This window comes from Lissotriton helveticus, chromosome 1_1 (assembly GCF_964261635.1).
Source record: "Lissotriton helveticus chromosome 1_1, aLisHel1.1, whole genome shotgun sequence".
Lineage (NCBI taxonomy): Eukaryota > Metazoa > Chordata > Amphibia > Caudata > Salamandridae > Lissotriton > Lissotriton helveticus.
In genome coordinates, this window is record NC_136057.1 from 1040026955 (window position 1) to 1040045908 (window position 18954).

Sequence of the window (18954 nt, forward strand, 5' to 3'; positions counted from 1 at the left end):
AAATGATGGCCAAACTCCACAGCACTCAGCATAGGATATATGAACTGGGGGATAGGGCAGGTAAAATCTTGGCCTGGTTAGAGAAGAGGGATCAGGGCGAGAGGTGGGTGCCCAGGTTGACTCTTAGAGATGGAACACAAATCACACACCCAATGGACGTAGCAGAAGCCTTCGCGGACTATCTGGAGCAAATCTACTCCCCCTCCACTACGTATACGGCGGAAGAATCTGGCCAATTTCTCTCAGATAGTGACATACCGACGCGCTCTGACACTGATAGAGATGCCCTTGAAGAGGACTTGACAACGAGATACAGAAGGCCATAAGTCACATCCAGTTGGGGAAGGTGATGGGACCCAATGGGACAATCATTGAATTTCTAAAAATGGTTGCCCTCTCCAGGTAGCCCCTCACTTGCGGGCCATGCACAATGAGAGTTATGAGAAAGGGATCCTGCCGAAAGATCAACACCTAGCATCTATAGTTGTGATTCGTAAGCCGGGGAAGCCTGTTGATAACTGTGGCTCATACCAGCCAATTTCATTAATTAACATAGAAGCTAAAATCCTCACGAAACTACTTGCCTCACGATTGGTCACGGTTATTTCCTCACTGGTCCATCCAGACCAATCTGGCCTCATGCCAGGGAGGAATACGGCGCTTAATATACGGCGTCTTCACAATGTGTTCGCACACCAAGAGTTTATAGAGGAAGATGCAGTGGTGTTATCCCTTGATGCCTCCAAACGCCATGTTTGACTCTATTGAGTGGCCATACCATTTTGAGGTCCTAAGGTGTATGGGCTTTGGCCCGAAGTTCCTTGGCTGGATAAGACTGCTTTATACGGGTGTACAGGGCCAAGTGCGAGTGAATAACTATACGTATCAAATATTCTCATTAAAAAGGGGCACCAGACAAGGTTGTCCTCTATCCCGCCTGATTTTCTCTCTCATGTTGGCACTGCTGGCTTCCTGGGTCCGACGTGATGTTATGGTGAGGGGGTTGAAGTGGGCAGAGGGGTATGATGACCGAATATCCCTATATGCCGACGACATTCTGCTCTAGCTTGCCTCCCCGTATAGATCTATACACGGGGTATTAAATATATTTACCAACTTTGGTAAGTACTCGGTATATGCTATCAACTGAAGCAAGTCGGTACTATTTGTTCTTCTGACCCGGTTCCTCGGCTTTCCCCGGGTTGCAATGTAGAGGTGGCCACGGAAGGTTTTCGATGTCTGGGAATCTATATAACCCCAAATTCCCAAATTTTTTATGATCATAATCTTGCCGCTCCATTGGCCCGGCTGCGTGCAGATGTTAAGCATTGGAGATCCCTGCCCCTTTTTCTGGTGGGCCAGGCGGCTCTCTTTAAGATGCTGGCCCTTCCACATTTTCTCTTCATCCTTCAGAACTGTCCATACCGGGTCTTAGATGCATATTTTTCCGTAGTGGAAAGTGAAATCCGGACGTTGCTATGGGACGGTGGGTCTCCTCGTACAGCGCTGATCAAGCTAACAGGGGTGGTACGATGAGGGCATCGGCCTCCTGGACATTAGGCTCTATTATTGGGCATCGCAATTAATGGTGGTAAATGACTGGATATATCGCCCCCCTATGGATCCAGCATATCTACTGGACAAATATCAAACCGGGAGAGCAGGGTACTTGGGGGCGCAGTACTCAAAGGGGCGATATTTCGGCCCTATAGCTCATACCAATGCACTCCGGCACCAGGCGAACTCCCGTCTCGGAAGGTCAAATGTCCTCACAAAAGCCACACCACTGTGGTATATTCCAAAATTGGGACTTCTGTGTCAGCCTAGCTTCGACAAGTGGGATATCATAGCGATTTCCACTATTGGAGATCTGATCAAAAATGGCTTGATCCTTAAGTTTGAGGAATTGAGAGAGAAATATGACATGGCCCATGGAGAGGTGTTTAGATAACTTCAAATTAGACACGCCCTCATCACAGCCTTTCCTGACATGAATGAGATACCAGAGTCATCCCCGTTGGAAGACCGGCTACTTAACGGACCGCTGCTCACTAAAGCCATATCATTGACTTACAAAAAACTATGTAACAACTTACCTGACGCCTTCCACAAACTTCGAGAGAGATGGCAGGCAGATCTAGGGCCCATTGACGATGAGGAATGGCAAACAGCACTAACATCCCTTAGGAAAGCAGCCATCACCCTTCGTTTTCAGTTAATACAACTCAAAATGTTACCAAGATCTTACCTGACCGGGGTTACCATGGCAAAGATAGGCTCAAGAGCAGACTCGCTCTGCCTCAGGGGCTGCCAGCAAAACGCAAGCTTCTATCACACAATTTGAGATTGCTCAAAGGTGGAACCAATATGGGAGGGGGCCACGACTCGCATCCAGAATGCCCTGGGAAAAGAGTGAACCCTTATGCCGAGACTATGTCTTCTTGATATGTGGGTGCTGACTGACCTCACGGAGGTGGAACAACAATTGACCACATTGGGCTACACCTTAGTCAAACACGAGATAGCGAAAGGGTGGGGGGTGGCGGGGAAGCCTTCTCCCCGACTGCGGGTAAGAGAGTTTGATAAATGCATGATTGCAGAAAACAAGGTATTTAAATCAAGAGGGTGTCCGAAGAAATGGGACTGGAAATGGGGCAAGTGGAATAGATACCGTGGCAACCTGTGTGTATTCCCCTCAGTGGAAATGGAAATGCAGCGCACTGGAGAGCGACAGATGGACATCCCATGATTGTAACTACTCTACCCTCTATTATGGCGTTAAAACATTGTACAAATATTCAAAATGTTGAATGGAAAATGTATGTGACCGTTGACACTGAAATTACAAAAAATATGTTGTTGGTTTTTAAAAAGTCCCCCATCACCACTTTATCCCCCTCAGCAAATCTTCGCAGCATTGTAAGTGTAGAGCTCAGAAACTGTCTTTGATTACTATTGGGTGCGTATAGAGAGGCAACGGTGCACATTCTGCCATGGATTTGCCCTCTGACCATAATTAGTCTCCACTCCCTGTCAGACTTGTGTCCTGTCGGCTGGAACTTTAGCGAGGAATGAAAGAGCAGGGCAACCCCATTGTGTTTTGTAGATGCTGACGACCGGTAATTAATCGGATATGCTCTGTGGTGTAGTCTATAGTCTTCAGAGAGTTTCAAGTGTGTCCCTTGTAAAGCTACTACGTCATGTCTTTGGTCTAATAGGTACTTCCATAACTTGTGTCTTTGGGATGGGGAGTTAAGACCCTTAGTGTTCCATGCTAATGATGTAACTACCATTGAAACGTAACCTACTGTGCTTCCCCTTATTACCACCTCGAGAAACCCTAGATACCCATATGGTTTCCCCATCTCTCCCCCTTGATCCATAGCAGGCCGATCCCTTCCCCGATGTCCCTGTAACTGTTGGCCTTGTTTTAGAGTGTCTGTACCTCCTTGGTTAAGAAAAAGGGGCAAAAAAGATAAAGTAAACCCACAACCAATTTGAACCTGGGAACAGTAACTAAGTAACGTTGCTCTCCCAAATAAGAAAAGTATCTATTGGGGTGGAAAGGCCAAAGCCTGCTGGTGCAAGGGGCAAACGATGCATCATATTGTGTCTATCCTAAAAAAAAAAAAATACAAAAATAAACGTTCTGGCAAAGTCATGAAGGTGGTCTTAGGGGTTTGTTTCCCATGGCCCCTATTTTACAGTGAATTTTAAAGCATAAGATGTGTGCGGCTCTTCGGAGTGAGCCGTCATGTGTCTCCAGGAGGTCCCAGTGGGTCAAATTTCCTTCACAAAGCATTCTCTTTGTGGCGCAGGTAGTGACTCGCTGCTTCCCCAGATGCGTCCCCATTTCTGCTGTTGGCGCAGGCGTCTCTGGGTGCGCCAGTGTTCCGGTTTGGATGTCTCTTTCACCCGATTTGGGTCTTCACCCTCTTACCCTCTTCTCTTCCCTTGTCCAGGGTCTCCGCTGCTGATGTGTTCAGGATACTTGCTGCTTCCTTGAGTGTGTTCGCTTAATAAGATCTGTGCTTTAATGTCAAAGCAATGCCAAATGGAAATGTCCAACGATATATGATAGCGTCTTTTCTCAGTTAACCCGTGATTGGACGGAATTGCTGTCGGAGGGCTACTGTAGCAGGGGCGAAATCCTGAAACAGTGCACATGTGAAGCCTTGGAAGGCCACCTCTCCTGCTCGTTGGGCTGCCTGGAGAACTGCTTCTTTCACCTTGAATGAGTGAAGTTTAATTAGGACTTCTCTTATACCCTCCAGAGTTCGGCGGGCCCACTCTATGTGCTCTGTATTTTAACTTTGAGTCCCGTAGGCCCCAGTAGCTTTGAGAATAGACCCACTATAAAGGTCTATAAATCCGATCATTCCGCCCCTTCCTCCAAAATGTGAATGCAAATGTTCTCCCTTCTGGAACACTTCTCTAGATCTTCAGGTTTCAGAAGTGATGCTTGGAGTTGAAGCCGGAAGTGTTTTGCTAACGCCTCCACCCTGTTGAGACGTTGTTCTAGGTCTTGTGTTTTAGTTTCAAGATCCATGGTACGATTGCCCACTGAGTCAGCAACATGTTGGAGGGAGGTGAGCTTGCCTTGAAGGTCAACACGTAGGTTTTCCAATGATGTGTTCATATACGACTTCAGTTCTTACCTCAGTTCGCGTTTATAGTCCCTTAAGGACACCAGGAGGTCTTCCCTAGTAAGCGTCATTTTGTCGTCTGGGCTCTCCACGGGGGCTACTCCCCTCATTTCAGATGGCAAGATATAGTTCAAGACGCTGTTTGCCTGTAGTAGATGTCGAGATCCTCCACCTTTCCTTGAGTGCTGTCTGAGTCAGTGTCGGGGCTAGCCTTAAAATTGGTTACTTAGCAATAGGCGCTCTATGACTTTGACTTAGTTAGTGCCTACAGGACCATATACTTGTGGAACTAGCAGAGGAGCATAAGCATGGCGATCTGCCTTCCCCGCGGTGCCGGCATAGTTTATCTCTTCTGGTCTCTGCAGTAGGCAGGAGTATTCCTCTACAACCCACCAATTCGTTATTCTGTGAGTCACCGAAAGGAAATTAGGCCATGTAGCTCCCTGCTCTGTGATTCCGTTGTCGCCATGAAAATGAGCAATGCGGGCTGCCTCCCACCCTCTGTTTGTGTCCTGAGGAACCGCCATTTTAAGGTCAGGCAACCAAGTCTGCTGATTCCACGCTTCGCCGTTTCCAAAGTCAGCGCGTCTAAGGTCCCCAATCCCAGGACCCGGTGAGTAGACCCTTGCCCCTCACCTCTCATGTACCCACCGGCGATGCTTCCTAGTTTGGCTGCCGGCGCCAGCCAGTGGCCATGAACAGAAGGGGGCCCTTCACTCTGTCGTTCCCAGAGCCACTCACTGGAGTGCACAGTTCCTCCTACCAGCCCTGCTCCGTCTCTCTGTTTGTTACCGCCTTCTGGCCAGTGGTGCTAGTGTCTTCGGAGCAGGGGAGACCGAAGCAGCCCGGTCCGGGTATTTCTTGGTCTCGCTTGTTGCCAGCCGCCCCTCTGCCTCAATGTTTCATCTTGCTGCATCCGTCTCTAATCTGCTATTACTTGGGGCTACTCGCATATTCAATGCATGGCAGCCCCTGAACCGCTATTTGTAAAGTCCAAAAGTTGTGCTAGAGGGTCTCATTCCATATTAGTGGCCACCCTTGCAGCAGAGCCCTCACCGATTATGTCCGACCGGATCTTCATGGTTCTCCTTTTTGAGGCCACACATACACTTTACGTGTGAGGTAGCTTTTGTAGTTGCTATTACATTGGTCAGGATGGTTAGTAAGCTTTAAGCTCTTTGTGCAATAGAATCTTACACAATATTTCATTGCAACAGAGTGGCTTTAAGGACACACTCCGCTTTCTTCCCGAAAGTGTTATAGTACTTTCGAATTAATTTAATCTCATCTCTACTGTATTTTTCAGAAATGTCAGTACTCTCTCATCTTTGCCAGAGAAGTCCTCTCCCTCTGTTGATCATGGTGACATTTATCTTGACAGGACCAAAGTAATACGTGAAAGTAACAAACTGTTTGTCAGTTATGGTTCGCTCCTTACTGGCATGCCTTACTCTAAACAATCCATTGCCAGATGGAAAATCTTGTGTATTGCCGTTTGTTATCAGTTAGCCTATAAGCACCTTTCTATGAACCCTAGAGTTCTTTCTACATGAAGAAAGGTTCCTACCAAAGTCTGTTTAAGAAATGTCCCGGTAACATAGAAAAGTAAGGCAGCCATCTGGAAGACTAGCCACACTTTCCTAATCCCCCCTCTTTAGATGAAGATTCAGAAGCGGACACTTTATTTGGCCAAGTTGCTGTGAAGAATCTCTTCAGAGAAGGCTCTGATTGTCAGCAACCATACTAAATGGTGTATTTTTCACTGCTCATAACTTTTAGGACCATCAGTGAAAATCCTACGATGCAGAAGGAAATCTTACATAAATCCTAGTTTATCACTAAAAGTATCTTCATTGAAGTCACTAACACTCCCGCCTCCCCAGTTGTCAATTATTCCAATAGTAAATTACACTTCTATTAATTCACAATTGTGCTTAACTACTTCAAAAAAAACTGAGGCTGTGAAGCAAACTGCCAGTCTAGTGAATGCTGGGAGATGGAACTTGCTGTATCCTATTTTTCAACCAGATCCACTTTTAACCAATTCGGCCCTCTTTCCATCATGTTTCTCTGTCGGATTTCCAAGGTTAAATCTAACAACTCACAATAGGTTTTGCCTTATAGATATAGTATATAATGAAAATGCTACTTACCAGTATGCATCTGTTCTTGGCATGTAGGGCTGCTGAGCATATCTAGGGCTATCTTAGCATAGATCGCCGCCTAGTGTTGGGTCCTGATGATTGCACCTTGTTGTCTTGGAAGAGTCTTCGAAGTATCACGAGATAGGTGACTCCTCCCTTGGACTACAGTGCGCATGAGCATCCACTCCATCCTTAGATTGTTTTTCGCCATTGTGGCAAAGATGGGAGTATAGAAAAGTAAAAGATGGCCATGCAAAGAAAATCCTGCAGCTGCGACAGGCCCCGGGGAGGAGGGTGGGCAATATGAATGTAAGCAGCCCTACATGCCAAGAACAGATGCATACTGGTAAGTAGCATTTTTTCCGTTCGAGGCATGTGGGCTGCTGAATTCATATCTTAGCATAGACTGTATGGCAGTATCTCCTCTAGCGGTGGACACCTGCCCCAGCTGCAGCAGTTTAAAAAAGAGTTTTGAGAACAGGTTGGCCTACAGCACCTTGCTGCTTTGATTGCACATCTACAAAATAGTGTTTAGTGAAAGTGTGTATGGTAGACCATGTAGCTGCTCTACAGAGGTCTTCTAGTGGAATGTTTCCTAGGAAAGCCATGGATGCCCCCATTTTGTGCGTAGAGTGTGATCTTGGGGGAACTGTTAGAGTGCGTTTTGCTTTGTGGTAGCATATTTGAATGCATTTAACTATCCATCTGGCTATTCCTGATTTTGAGATGGGGTTACCCTTATGTCGCTGTGAAAAAGCGACAAACAGTTGCTTTGTTTTCCTGAATGGTTTAGTTCACTCAACATAATATAATAGAGCTCTTCTTACATCTAGTGTATGTAAGGCTCGCTCAGCTACTGACTGCGGGTTTTGGAAGAAAACGGGCAATTCTATGGACTGATTGATATGGAAAGTGGATATTACCTTTGGCATGAACTTGGGGTTAGTACGTAGTACTACTTTATTGGCATGTATTTGCATGAGAGGTTCCTGAATTGTTAGAGCCTGTAACTCACTTACTCGTCTGAGTGAAGTGATGGCAATTAAAAATGCCACCTTCCATGTTAGAAATTGCAATTCACATGAGTGGAGTGGTTCAAAAGGAGGTCCCATAAGTCTGGTAAGTACTATATTTAAGTTCCAGACTGATGGAGGTGGATGTTTTGGAGGGATTATCCTTTTAAACCCTTCCATGAAAGTTGTGATTGTTGGAACTCTGAACAGAGACAGGTGTTGTCCGTTCTGGAAGTATGCTGCTATACCTGCAAGATGTAGTCTTATAGAACAGTATGCTAAATTGCATCTTTGTAGATGCAACAGGTAACAAATAATGTTTTGTATGGAATCGTCTAATGGATTGATTTAGTTATTATTGCAATAAATTACAAATCTTTTCCATTTGGCTGCATAGCATGCTCTAGTAGTTGGGCGTCTTGTCTTGCCTCTTTGATAATGTTCATACAATCAGGAGGCAAGTTGAGATATCCAAATTCTAAGACTTCAGGAGCCAGATCGCTAGGTTCAGTTGATTGGGATCTGGGTGCCTGATTTTTCCATGGTTCTGAGTTAGAAGATGTGGCGACAGACGCAGTCTTTGATGTGGAACCACGGAGAGTTCTAGGAATGTTGTTGTAACGGGGTCGGGAAGGGAGGCCGGGAGTACTGGTGGACCCCTGATTATACCTCCCCTTCTACCCTACAGTCTGGAACAGCGAGGGATGATTGGGAGCTTCAGCAGGATACGAGCGAAGAAACGTCCACAGGTTCCTTTAACTGGGCGTATAACGACGGTGATGAGACCCCGCCTCCAACTGACGTGTACACTCCTGGATGGTTGAATACGGAAGAAGTCCTCTACACGGCGTGTGACGACATCGAAGGAGCGAAGGCTGGAGAACACGAGGAGAACAGGACGGAGAAGCAAGAAGAAGACGGAGGAAGCGAAAGACCAGAGAGTGGAGGAAAGCCAGGAGGCCAACGACCCTGTGTTCCGCCGGGCCATACTCCCGAGGGAGGAGTATGGCTTAGTCAGGTACGGCGGCGTTTGGCGGCCTGGGTGGGGAGAAAGAGTGCCCCTGTAAAAAGTGTATAGATTCCCCTGTGTGTGTCTGTCCTCAGTATTACCCGACACCCTCTACCCATTTCCCGTTTCCCCATACCTTTCTCCAACCCTTGTACCGCACTTCTCTCCTCCCTTCCCTGAGCACAATACACGAGAGTGGCTGAAGTTAACACTGGTGCTCCTTCACAAACACCGGGTCCCATTGGGTGTAGACCAATAAGAGATAAGCGGCTAACGGCCTCCCTCTGTCCCTCTTCTTTCCCCCTTGGGTTCCTGAGACGTTGCGCCAGGGAGAGACGACCCCGGAGGAAGACCAGCGCCCAGAGAAACCCACACAGAGAAGACCACCACCACGGATAACTTAGATTTCGCCAGGGAGAGACTAACATATAGAACACGACGAACTATAAAAATAAAACCCAGTTTAAAGAAGCAATCTAGTCAGCCTATTACTGCTGCGGCACCGGCTCCTAACCTAGAGACTGTCCCCAGCCCCCCTCCCACGCTTACAGTTGTGTACCATGGTTGTCTCGCCCATGTTGGAGCAACCAGGATCATTGTCAGTGACTGCTGACGTAGTTTGCGTGCCACTAGCGGAATCAGTGGGGCTGGTGGAAAAGCGTACGCAGATCTGCCTGACCAGTTCATCCATATCGCATTGCCCTGTGACAACGGATGTGGGAACCTGGAGGCAAAGTACTGGCATTTTGAGTTTTCGCTTGTGGCAAACAGATCTATCTCTGGATGCCCCCATTTTTGAAAGAATGGTTGGAGAGCTTGAGGGTAAATCTCCCATTCGTGTATCTGTTGACTGTGTCTGCTTAGCAGATCCACTATTTGATTGTCTTTCCCTGGCAGGTGTTCTGCTAGGAGAAAAATGTTCTTTGGAATTGCCCACCTCCATATGCTCTGTGCTAGATGAGAAAGCTGTAGAGAGTGAGTCCCTCCCTGTTTCTGGATGTAATACATGGCTGTCATGTTGTCCGTCCGGATCAACACAGCTTTGTTGTATATGTATTTTTGGAATGCTTTCAGTGCTAGAAACACTGCTAGCAACTCTAAGTGGTTGATATGCAGTGTCTTTTGCTTGACTGTCCAGAGTCCTTGGACTGTGTATTGATGTAGGTGGGCTCCCCAACCTGTCAGTGATGCGTCCGCTGTTTAGTACTACTTGTGGAACCGGCTCTTGGAACAGTCGCCCCTTGGAAAGGTTTTGTGGGTTCCACCACTGCAGAGAGTTGTAAGCGCGACTGTCTACCAACACTAAGTCTTTTAGTTGTCCTTGAGCTTGGTTCCACTGCCGTGCTAGGCATTCTTGTAATGGACGCATTTGAAGTCTGGCATGAGGGACAATGAATATGCAGGAGGCCATCATGCCTATGAGTTGCATGAACACTCGAGCTGGTAAGGAGTGTTGTGGCTGAAACTTCTGAATTCGAGTCTGCATGTTGACTATCCTGACTGGATTTGGATATGGCTTTGCTACTGATGTATCTATGGTAGCTCCCAGATATTGTTGTATGTGGGAGGGCTGTAGATGAGATTTTGGGTAATTTATGGAAAAACCCAGACTGTGCAGCAGCTGGAGTGTTTGAGACGTATGGCTTGCACATTGGGCGTACGATTTGGCTTTTATGAGCCAATCATCGAGGTATGGAAACACGTGGATGTGTTGCCTCCTGAGGTGTGCTGCCACTACGGCTAGACATTTTGTGAACACTCTTGGGGCTGTAGTTACTCCAAAAGGGATAACTTTGAACTGATAGTGTTGACCTTCTATTGTGAACCTGAGATATTTCCTTTGAGCTGGATGTATAGGTACGTGGAAGTATGCATCTTTGAGGTCTAATGTGGCGAGGAAGTCGCCGTGCTGAAGTAACAGGAGTACCTGTTGTAGAGTAATCATATGGAAGTGCTCTGACAGTATGTATTGGTTCAGAGGTCTGAGGTCTAATATGGGTCTGAGCGACCCATCCTTTTTGGGAATTAGGAAGTATAGAGAGTATACTCCTGTTCCTTGGTATGAAAAGGGATTGGCTCTATGGCGCCCATTTGTAGCATGGATTGGACCTCTTGTTGTAACAGTGTTATGTGTTCTTTGGACATAGGACAGTGTTTGGGTGGTATGTTGGGTGGAGTAGAAGTGAGTTCCAGGCAATAACCATACTGGATAATTTGTCTCACCCACCTGTCTGTGGTAATTGCGTTCCAGACAGGTAGGAATTGGTTGATTCTGCCTCCGACTCGTGTTAGATGGTCTGGAGGGAGTGTGATGAAGTCACTGTTTGGTGGCAGTGGAGGCTCGGGTGTTATTGCCTCCACGTCCTCTGCCTTTGTTATTGTTGCCCCTATAACCTCCTCTATTGGAGCCTTTGTTAAAAGTGCTCTGTGTATTAGATTTGAAGGTAGAGGAGCTTTATGATGTGTTGCCTCTTCCTGCGTCTCTATATGAGGAGCGACGAAAGGAACCTCGATGTTGTTGGAACTGAAGTGCCCCCATTGATTTTGCAGTTTCAGTGTCTTTCTTCATTTTATCTAAAATGGTGTCTACTGCGGGGCCAAACAGGAAATCTTGGTTTACTGGTTGGTTGAGGATGGTGGATTGCACCTCATTCTTAAAACCAGATATGCGTAGCCACGCGTGTCTGCGCAGTAGAACGCTGGTATTGATAGACCTGGCCGACTTATCGGCTGCGTCTAGCGCACATTTGATGGAAGCATTGGTAATGAACTTGCCTTCCTGAATGAGTTTGTTAGCCTGCGCCTTAAAAGGTTCTGGTAGGTGTTGCATGAGACTTTCAAGCTGGTCGTAGTGTGCTCTGTCGTATCTCGTTAGAAGAGCTTGTGTATTCGCAATTCTCCATGAATTTGCGGCTTGTGAAGCGACCCTTTTCCCTGAGGCTTCTAGTATTTTAGATTCTTTATCAGGAGGGGAAGCATCTCCTGTTGTCTGTGAGTTAGCCCTTTTACGAGCATTTGCAACTACTAATGAATCTAAAGGCAATTGTTGTTTTATATAAGTAGGGTCTGCTGGGGCTGCCTTATATTTTTTCTCAATCCTCGGATTGAGCACCCACGCCCTAGCACGATCTTTAAATATGTCTGGCGCGTGCTTTAGGACCCCTTTTAGCATAGGAAGTGTTTTGACATTTATTTCAGAAGTGGGGAAAGTGTCAAATAAAAAGTCCTCCCCTATAGGGTCAGTGTGCATGTCAACATTGTGATATTTTGCTGCCCTGTCTATAAGCTGATTAAACATGATAGTGTCGTTAGTAGGCGATGGTTTTGTAGGGTATGGGGAAGTGTCTGGGATGGGTAGCGCTTCGTCAGGGTCCTTTTGGTCATCCCATGTATCATCTTGTGGATCAGGATCCCCTGGTTCATCATAAGTGTACTGAGGATCTTCCCCCATGTCCTCTCCCTCATTGTAATCAGAATGTGTGGGAAAGTAGGGTACAAAAGGCATATCAGGAAAAAAAAGAGGAGTAGTAAAAGGTCTTGAGGAAGATGTCCCAAAGTCTTTTTTCTTAGTAGGAACAGGAGAAGGAGTGTCTTGTGGTAAGGGCCTCTTCTTTCGATGGTAAACTACCACGTGTCCTGTTTTAGGGCCTAGAGTTCTTCCTCGACAGTCCGTGGCTTTGGCGTCGAAGGCTTCTGTTTATTGACTTGTTTTGGAGTCTTTGGCTCGAGGGCCTTTGGTGTTGGAGCTCCTTTGGGCTCCAATGCCGATTTCGGGTCGGTAACCTTTTTTGGTTCGACGCCTTTTTTCTTTTCACCGTCCTTTTTTGGATCAGCGCCCTTTTTAGGGTCGACGACGGCCTTCGGATCGACGGGAGTTCTTGGTTCGGTAAGTTTTTTGTCCGAAGCAAGGGTTTTTTTCGGGTCGATTGTCTTTTTTGTGTGATTGCCCCCTTTTTTAGGATCAGCGGCCTTTTTTGGTTCGTCTGTTTTGCTAGGATCGACTACCTTCTTGGCCTCGACGGCCTTCTTCGGTTCCGATGTTTTCGGTTCCGAGGGCTTCTTGGGCTCGACTACGCTCTTCGGTTCCGAGTTTTGCGGTGCTGAGTGCTTCTTGGGCTCGACAACCTTCTTTGGGTGTACGCCCTTCGGATCGATGACCTTCGTCTTTGGGTCGATGACCTTTGGGTGGACCACCCTCTTTTGTTCTGCGCTTTTCGGGTCGACCAGCTTTTTCGGTTCGACGACCTTTGGCTGGAAAGCTCTTTTTGGTTCGATGTCTTTCTTCGGGCCTGGGCGACCGTAAGGCGTGTGTTTAGGCTTCAGAGCCGAGCCGAGAGGTGGGGTCTCCGAATGAATATCTCGATCTTGGCTAAGGCCTTTCGGCGATGCTTCGACCGGAGCCTTCGTTTTTGGGCTGATTGGAGTGGGGGGCTGAGTACTCACAGTTTGCCCCGGCGTGATCTGGTCATCGGAGTCAGATTGGTCCTCAACGGTGATGATCTCTAGATCGGAGTCGGCGGCTTCGGGGAGATATTGTTCGTCCTCGAAGATATTCTCCAGTTCCGACTTCTGCATCTCTTGCCTGGCAGCCAGTCGATTCCTGATGGTTTTCTTGGATCGGAATTGGGCACACGCTGGGCAATTTTCTTCTTTGTGTTCAGGTGACAAACACTTGTTGCATACTGTGTGCTTGTCAGTATGCGGGAATTTGGAGTGGCATTGTGGGCACCTATTAAATGGACACCTTTCCATCGACGAAAGTCGCACGTGGCGTCGATAAGGCCCAACGGCCCGCGTCAACGACTGGGTCAAGATGAAAAGTTGAGTGGAGGGGTACAGAGCGAAAACAATACCATCGAGTTCGAAGGCCTTTTGGCCTTAAAAAGTAGTTTGTTTCGGTACCGAAGTTGGAGTATAGGAAATAACATCGAACCCAATGGCTGAAAAAAACAATCTCAGGATGGAGTGGATGCCCATGTGCACTGTAGTCCAAGGGAGGAGTCACCTATCTTGTGATACTTCGAAGACTCTTCCAAGACAACAAGGTGCAATCATCCGGACCCAACACTGGGCGGCGATCTATGCTAAGATATGAATTCAGCAGCCCACATGCCTTGAACATGGCTATTACTAGGATATAAGTCCAGAAAAGGCTGGCCTGTTTGTTCTAAGGCAGTTCGATCAATGCTTTGGGAAATGGCAGGTTTTACCTCAAACTCAAAGGCATGGATGATGAGTTTACTCAGCACATAGGCAGGAATATTCTACATCAGGTGTCTCCAGCCAGTCGATTGCGAGCTATGAGTAGCTTGCAGACACCTTCAAAGCAGCTTGCAGCCTTTAGTTAATTTTAAAATAAGCACAGGTCACATTTCCTTTTTAACCCCTCCCCTGCTGGTGACGGAACCACTCCGTCATCAGCTGCGGTCGCGCTGTGCTGATGACGTAGCGGTTCCGTCACGGCCTGCTCGGCACGCCTGCGCGGCGCAGATTCCGCGCCTGCGCTGAGCGTTCCATTGAGCGGGCGGGGCCGTGACGGAACCGCTCCGTCATGAGCACAGCGCAACTGCGGCTGGTGACGGAGCGGTTCCGTCACCAACATGCGCCCGCCGCTCGGCCGCCCGTGCCCCCTTAGCACTGCGGCGGAATAGCCGCCGCAGTGAAGGGGTTAAAGCCAAGGGAAGGCTGTGTTTATTATGATCATTTGGCTACATGATAATGAGTAGTGCAGTAAGCTTTATGACGCAGGCTGGGGCACAGAGGTGAAGAACCGAGGTATTTAAAAATCTTAAATAAAAATCCTTGTCAACTCAATACTGGCGCATGTGAACAAAATGTTTCTGAATGCTTTTAAATGGGTGAAAAATAAAAACGAAGAGTTAACCTAATAACTCTTCGTTTTAATTTTCTCCCATTTCAAAGTGTAGCGTATTTCATCTTTCTCACATTCATTCCATGTCTTTAATACTCTGGCAAGTGAAGGAATTATTTTCATGATTCGGACAGGTTTCTGTCAGAAATGCCTTCACTTTTTGTTAAGTGTCCTTTGTGTGGTAGGAAGAAGTCAATAGCAGAACCTTACAAAGAGTGTGTGCTATGACTTTGAGCAGCTCATACTGTAAAAGACTGCAAGATATGCCAGATGTCTAAAATAACCTTGAAGGCCTGTGAAAGCATAAGACTAAGAGACATGCTGCAGGAAATGAGAGGTGAAGAAAAGAGGAAAAAGAGAGAACATAAAAACCCTCTTCTCAACCCATCACTGAGAAGCAGCAAACGCTACAAAAGACTCAGACAGAGGGAGATGAAAGGAAAGGAGGCTGAATGCGAAACATAAGCACCATCACCACCACTCTTGACATTATCAAAGTTATTCAAGATCGAGGTCTCTGGCAACAGCGTTGCCCTGGAGGGCTTCGATTATGGCGTGTTCACCAAAGGCTGACTCGACATCAACACCATCAATCATCATCAGCAGTGCTGAAAAAGAGTATTGCTTATTTCAGCATCACAATTTCAGCCCATCTTACCACATGCAAACCACACTACTAATAGATATTTGCACACCCGGAAAGTGTATATGGCGTTGTATCATGTTTCATTACTCTAAGGGCATCTTGGTACTTCCGGAACCCTAGCTTTTTACATAATGGGCAAGTCCATTGCTTCCACGTCCTATCATTTGCCAGGCAGAAGAACAGAATGTGTGCAATATCTTCATTGTGGCACAAGGTACATGGAGTGCAAGACATTTCTCCATGTGGTTTTCATTTCACAGTATAAGCCTTGATTTGGAGAGTTTCATGCCAAAATTTCATATACAGAATTCTTGCCAGCTGTAGTTGAATATAAAGGGATTGTTCATAACATGAATTAGGTTTCACAATAAAGAATTTGGTAGCCAATCTCCCTAGGTTGGATTTGCTATGAAGAGCATTAAGGATATGCAACCAATATGTTTGTTTCAGGTTTTTCTTTGAACTTTGCACCAGCAATTGCAGTTCCATCTAATTAGAATGAAGACCAAGCTTGTCAAACCATTTCTGAACATGTCTAAGCCAAGGGAAAGTTAGTGCCTATCAAGTTCTAAAATGTCCTTAATGCCTTCTCTATAGTCCACCAGCTCCGGAGTTGTCCATAATCGAATCCAGTAAAGCACCATGCATAAAATTGCAAGATGCTCCACCAGCTTTATGTTTGGATCACGATACATGGTACAGTGGTATTGCTAATGGTAGTCCCAATATCCTTCTCATAAATGTATTCTCACCAGACTTTAGTTGTTTGATATTATCAGTGCCCCACAGTTGAGACCCATATAGGGCAGCCACGTGTGCTTTATGCTTATTGATCTCTAAGGCTGGTGTAATCGGTTTGGTCAAAGATGAGTTATATTTGTTAATAATGGCCCTGGACCCTTGTGTGATGACCATTGTGGAGTGACATGTTTGTGGCTTCCATGACAGCCTTGAGTCGAGTGTAATGCCTAGGTACACAAAATTAGACACACCTTCTAATTGTTTCCTTGGCTGTCAGTACATTCTGTCTGCGCCATGTCGACTCTACACTCACCAACAGTTGCAGCACCACAACCTCTATCGAAGTCACCCAAATTGACACAGCGATTCTCAATGTCATCAGTATGTTCAACGCCAATCAAGACACTTCAGCTCGTTCAAGAACAGAGCCCCTCAAGACCAACCTTTTCTCTGCGCCTGTTTTTTCTGCTAGATCCAGTTCCATTTCCTGCTTGTCCTACAATGCCTACACTTGTTCTTGTGCTCAAGGGAAAGAGGATTTACTTGTGAGCACTTGGGGAGGTATCCCTGAACTTTACAAGCAGAAGCTAGAGGAAAAGCCAGCAACAATAATAGGGGAAAAGAACGGGTCACTGCAAAGTGTAAGAAGTTATGGCGTGTGAGAATCAGTTTCTTTCCCACAGTTATAGGAAGGAAAAAATACAACTGATTAGTGTTCTCTCACCCAAAGGCAGCGGGCTTAGCCATACAGAACTAAAAACAGCATGTATGGCACTGGGATTGACAGCTAATTGAGCATTTTCCAGTATGGACAATGCGAAAGAAATATTGGCCACACAAGGAGAAACTGAAAGAAGATATGATACTGAAAACGTGCAACTACAGAGCCCTATGTTGGTGGAAAAAACACCTAAACCAGACAAGAGAATGCAGGAGCAAGAGAAAACAGACAGCCTTTTACCTAGAGGATCAGTGGATGTTCCCTTGAAGATGCAGCGGTAAGATGTGAGGAAAATAGCTCCTTCAGCTGGCAGCAGGGGGGGTCCTCCAATATTTCCTCCTGATGCCTCTTCCCGTCCATCTGGTATGAGATAAACACGAAGACCTTCCATCACATACTCTTCTCCTGTTAGCAGCACAGGTCGGAGCAGCTTGGGCTAGAAGGAAGGAAAAGAATCAAGGCACAGAAGAATATTGAGGTACAAAGGAAAGCGTGGCATATACTGAAGCAGCAAGTTATCTACAAATGCTCTGTCCAATACGATTCTTTAACAACCATCATACGTGCCAACAAACTTAAAGGAGTCCTCGATACAGACTGTACCCATGAGGAATTATCAACTTTCAGGGTGATCTTTTGTAGACTGGCATTCAGGCAAGAAAAACAGTATAAATGCTGCATTTATGATCACTGTGAAAGTATGTAGATACACTTATTTTCAGGTAAAGTAGAAGGAGAAATAGAAATCCACTCAATAAGATTTCAAGACACCACCACTATTGTAAGGAACAGTGTGAAATGAATTCTTGGTATGCTTCCAACATCTTTCATTGATTATAACTCTTAAGTCACATTTAGAACTTTTTTACATGCACATCCAGGATCTATATAGTACAAAATTACTTGAAAAGTATCTCTGTAAGTCGAAAAATTCTTCTGTGGATTATAGATGCGAGTAATGCTCAACTATGAGCACCACATAGTTTCTGTGCAAGGAGCCAAACCAAATCAGTTATCTGGAGTATATACCTGGTGTGGTAAGCATGTCACCCTATTCTGCCCAACTTAAAGTTGCTGCCTACATTTTTAGGTCTCGCGACCTATCGATGCGCGCATGCGCATCGAGCGGAGCGAGAATTCAAGTGGCGAAAACATCATGAAACCACCAGCTTTTTGCTGGCGTTTTCATGAAGTTCATGTGAACCACGTGTTCAAACATGAACGCGCATCAGCCTCCCTCCATTTGCCGCACAGCACATCAAAGGGCTTCGCCCAGCGTGCGCTCTGCGGCTTCTCGGCTTCTCCTCCCCTAATTACAGCCTTCCTTGCATTTCTCCTCCCCCTCCCCAGCCAGCTTCCCCCAGGCCGTGTTCCCTCAGATATGCTATTGCATATCGTTTGCTACCTCTTGTATTTTGTTTGCTCTTGATACTTGCACAACTGTCACTATTGCCTCATGTAATGTAACGTTTGCTTTTGTAACATGCTCACTTGTAATTTTTGCTTCATGTATCACTACTGTTGTCCGCACTATATAATAAAAAATGCCTCCCTCGCTCTTCTGCTGCCGCCATTGCCTTGGGCTCTCGCGCTCCTTTCTCCCTCTCTCCCGCTGCCTAGTCCTCCCACCCCCTCCCTCTCCAGTGCGCGCTCTACTCGCATCTGCCTGCTGCTCCGACCCAGCAATGCCGAGAAGCTTGTTTCCTCTAGTAACATATCGTTTGCTACCTCTTGTATTTTGTTTGCTCTTGATACTTGCACAATTGTCACTATTGCCTTGCTTTTGTAACATGCTCACTTGTAATTTTTGCTTCATGTATCACTACTGTTGTCCTCGCTTTATAAAAACTGCTCCCTCGCTCTTCTGCCGCTGCCATCGCCTTGGGCTCTCGCGCTCCTTTCTCCCTCTCTCCCGCTGTCTAGTCCTCCCACCCCCTCCCTCTCCAGCGCGCGCTCCACTCGCATCTGCCTGCTGCTCCCCCGCCCACCCCCCCACTCCCCCACCCAGCAATGCCGAGAAGCTTGTTTCCTCTAAGAACATATCGTTTGCTACCTCTTGTATTTTGTTTGCTCTTGATACTTGCACAACTGTCACTATTGTCTCATGTAACGTAACGTTTGCTTTTGTAACATGCTCACTTGTAATTTTTGCTTCATGTATC

General features: G+C 46.5%; 1 protein-coding gene across 2 annotated transcripts in view; it reads right to left on the minus strand.

The window, feature by feature from the left end:
* The window catches only part of SBF1 (SET binding factor 1), a 1592200-nt gene that overhangs the window by 732514 nt on the left and 840732 nt on the right, over nucleotides 1-18954 (minus strand). For both annotated transcript variants that reach the window (XM_078677863.1, XM_078677862.1), the window contains one exon: nucleotides 17033-17228. In XM_078677863.1, the coding sequence (XP_078533989.1) occupies nucleotides 17033-17228 (196 nt within the window). The remainder of the gene's footprint in view (nucleotides 1-17032; nucleotides 17229-18954) is intronic.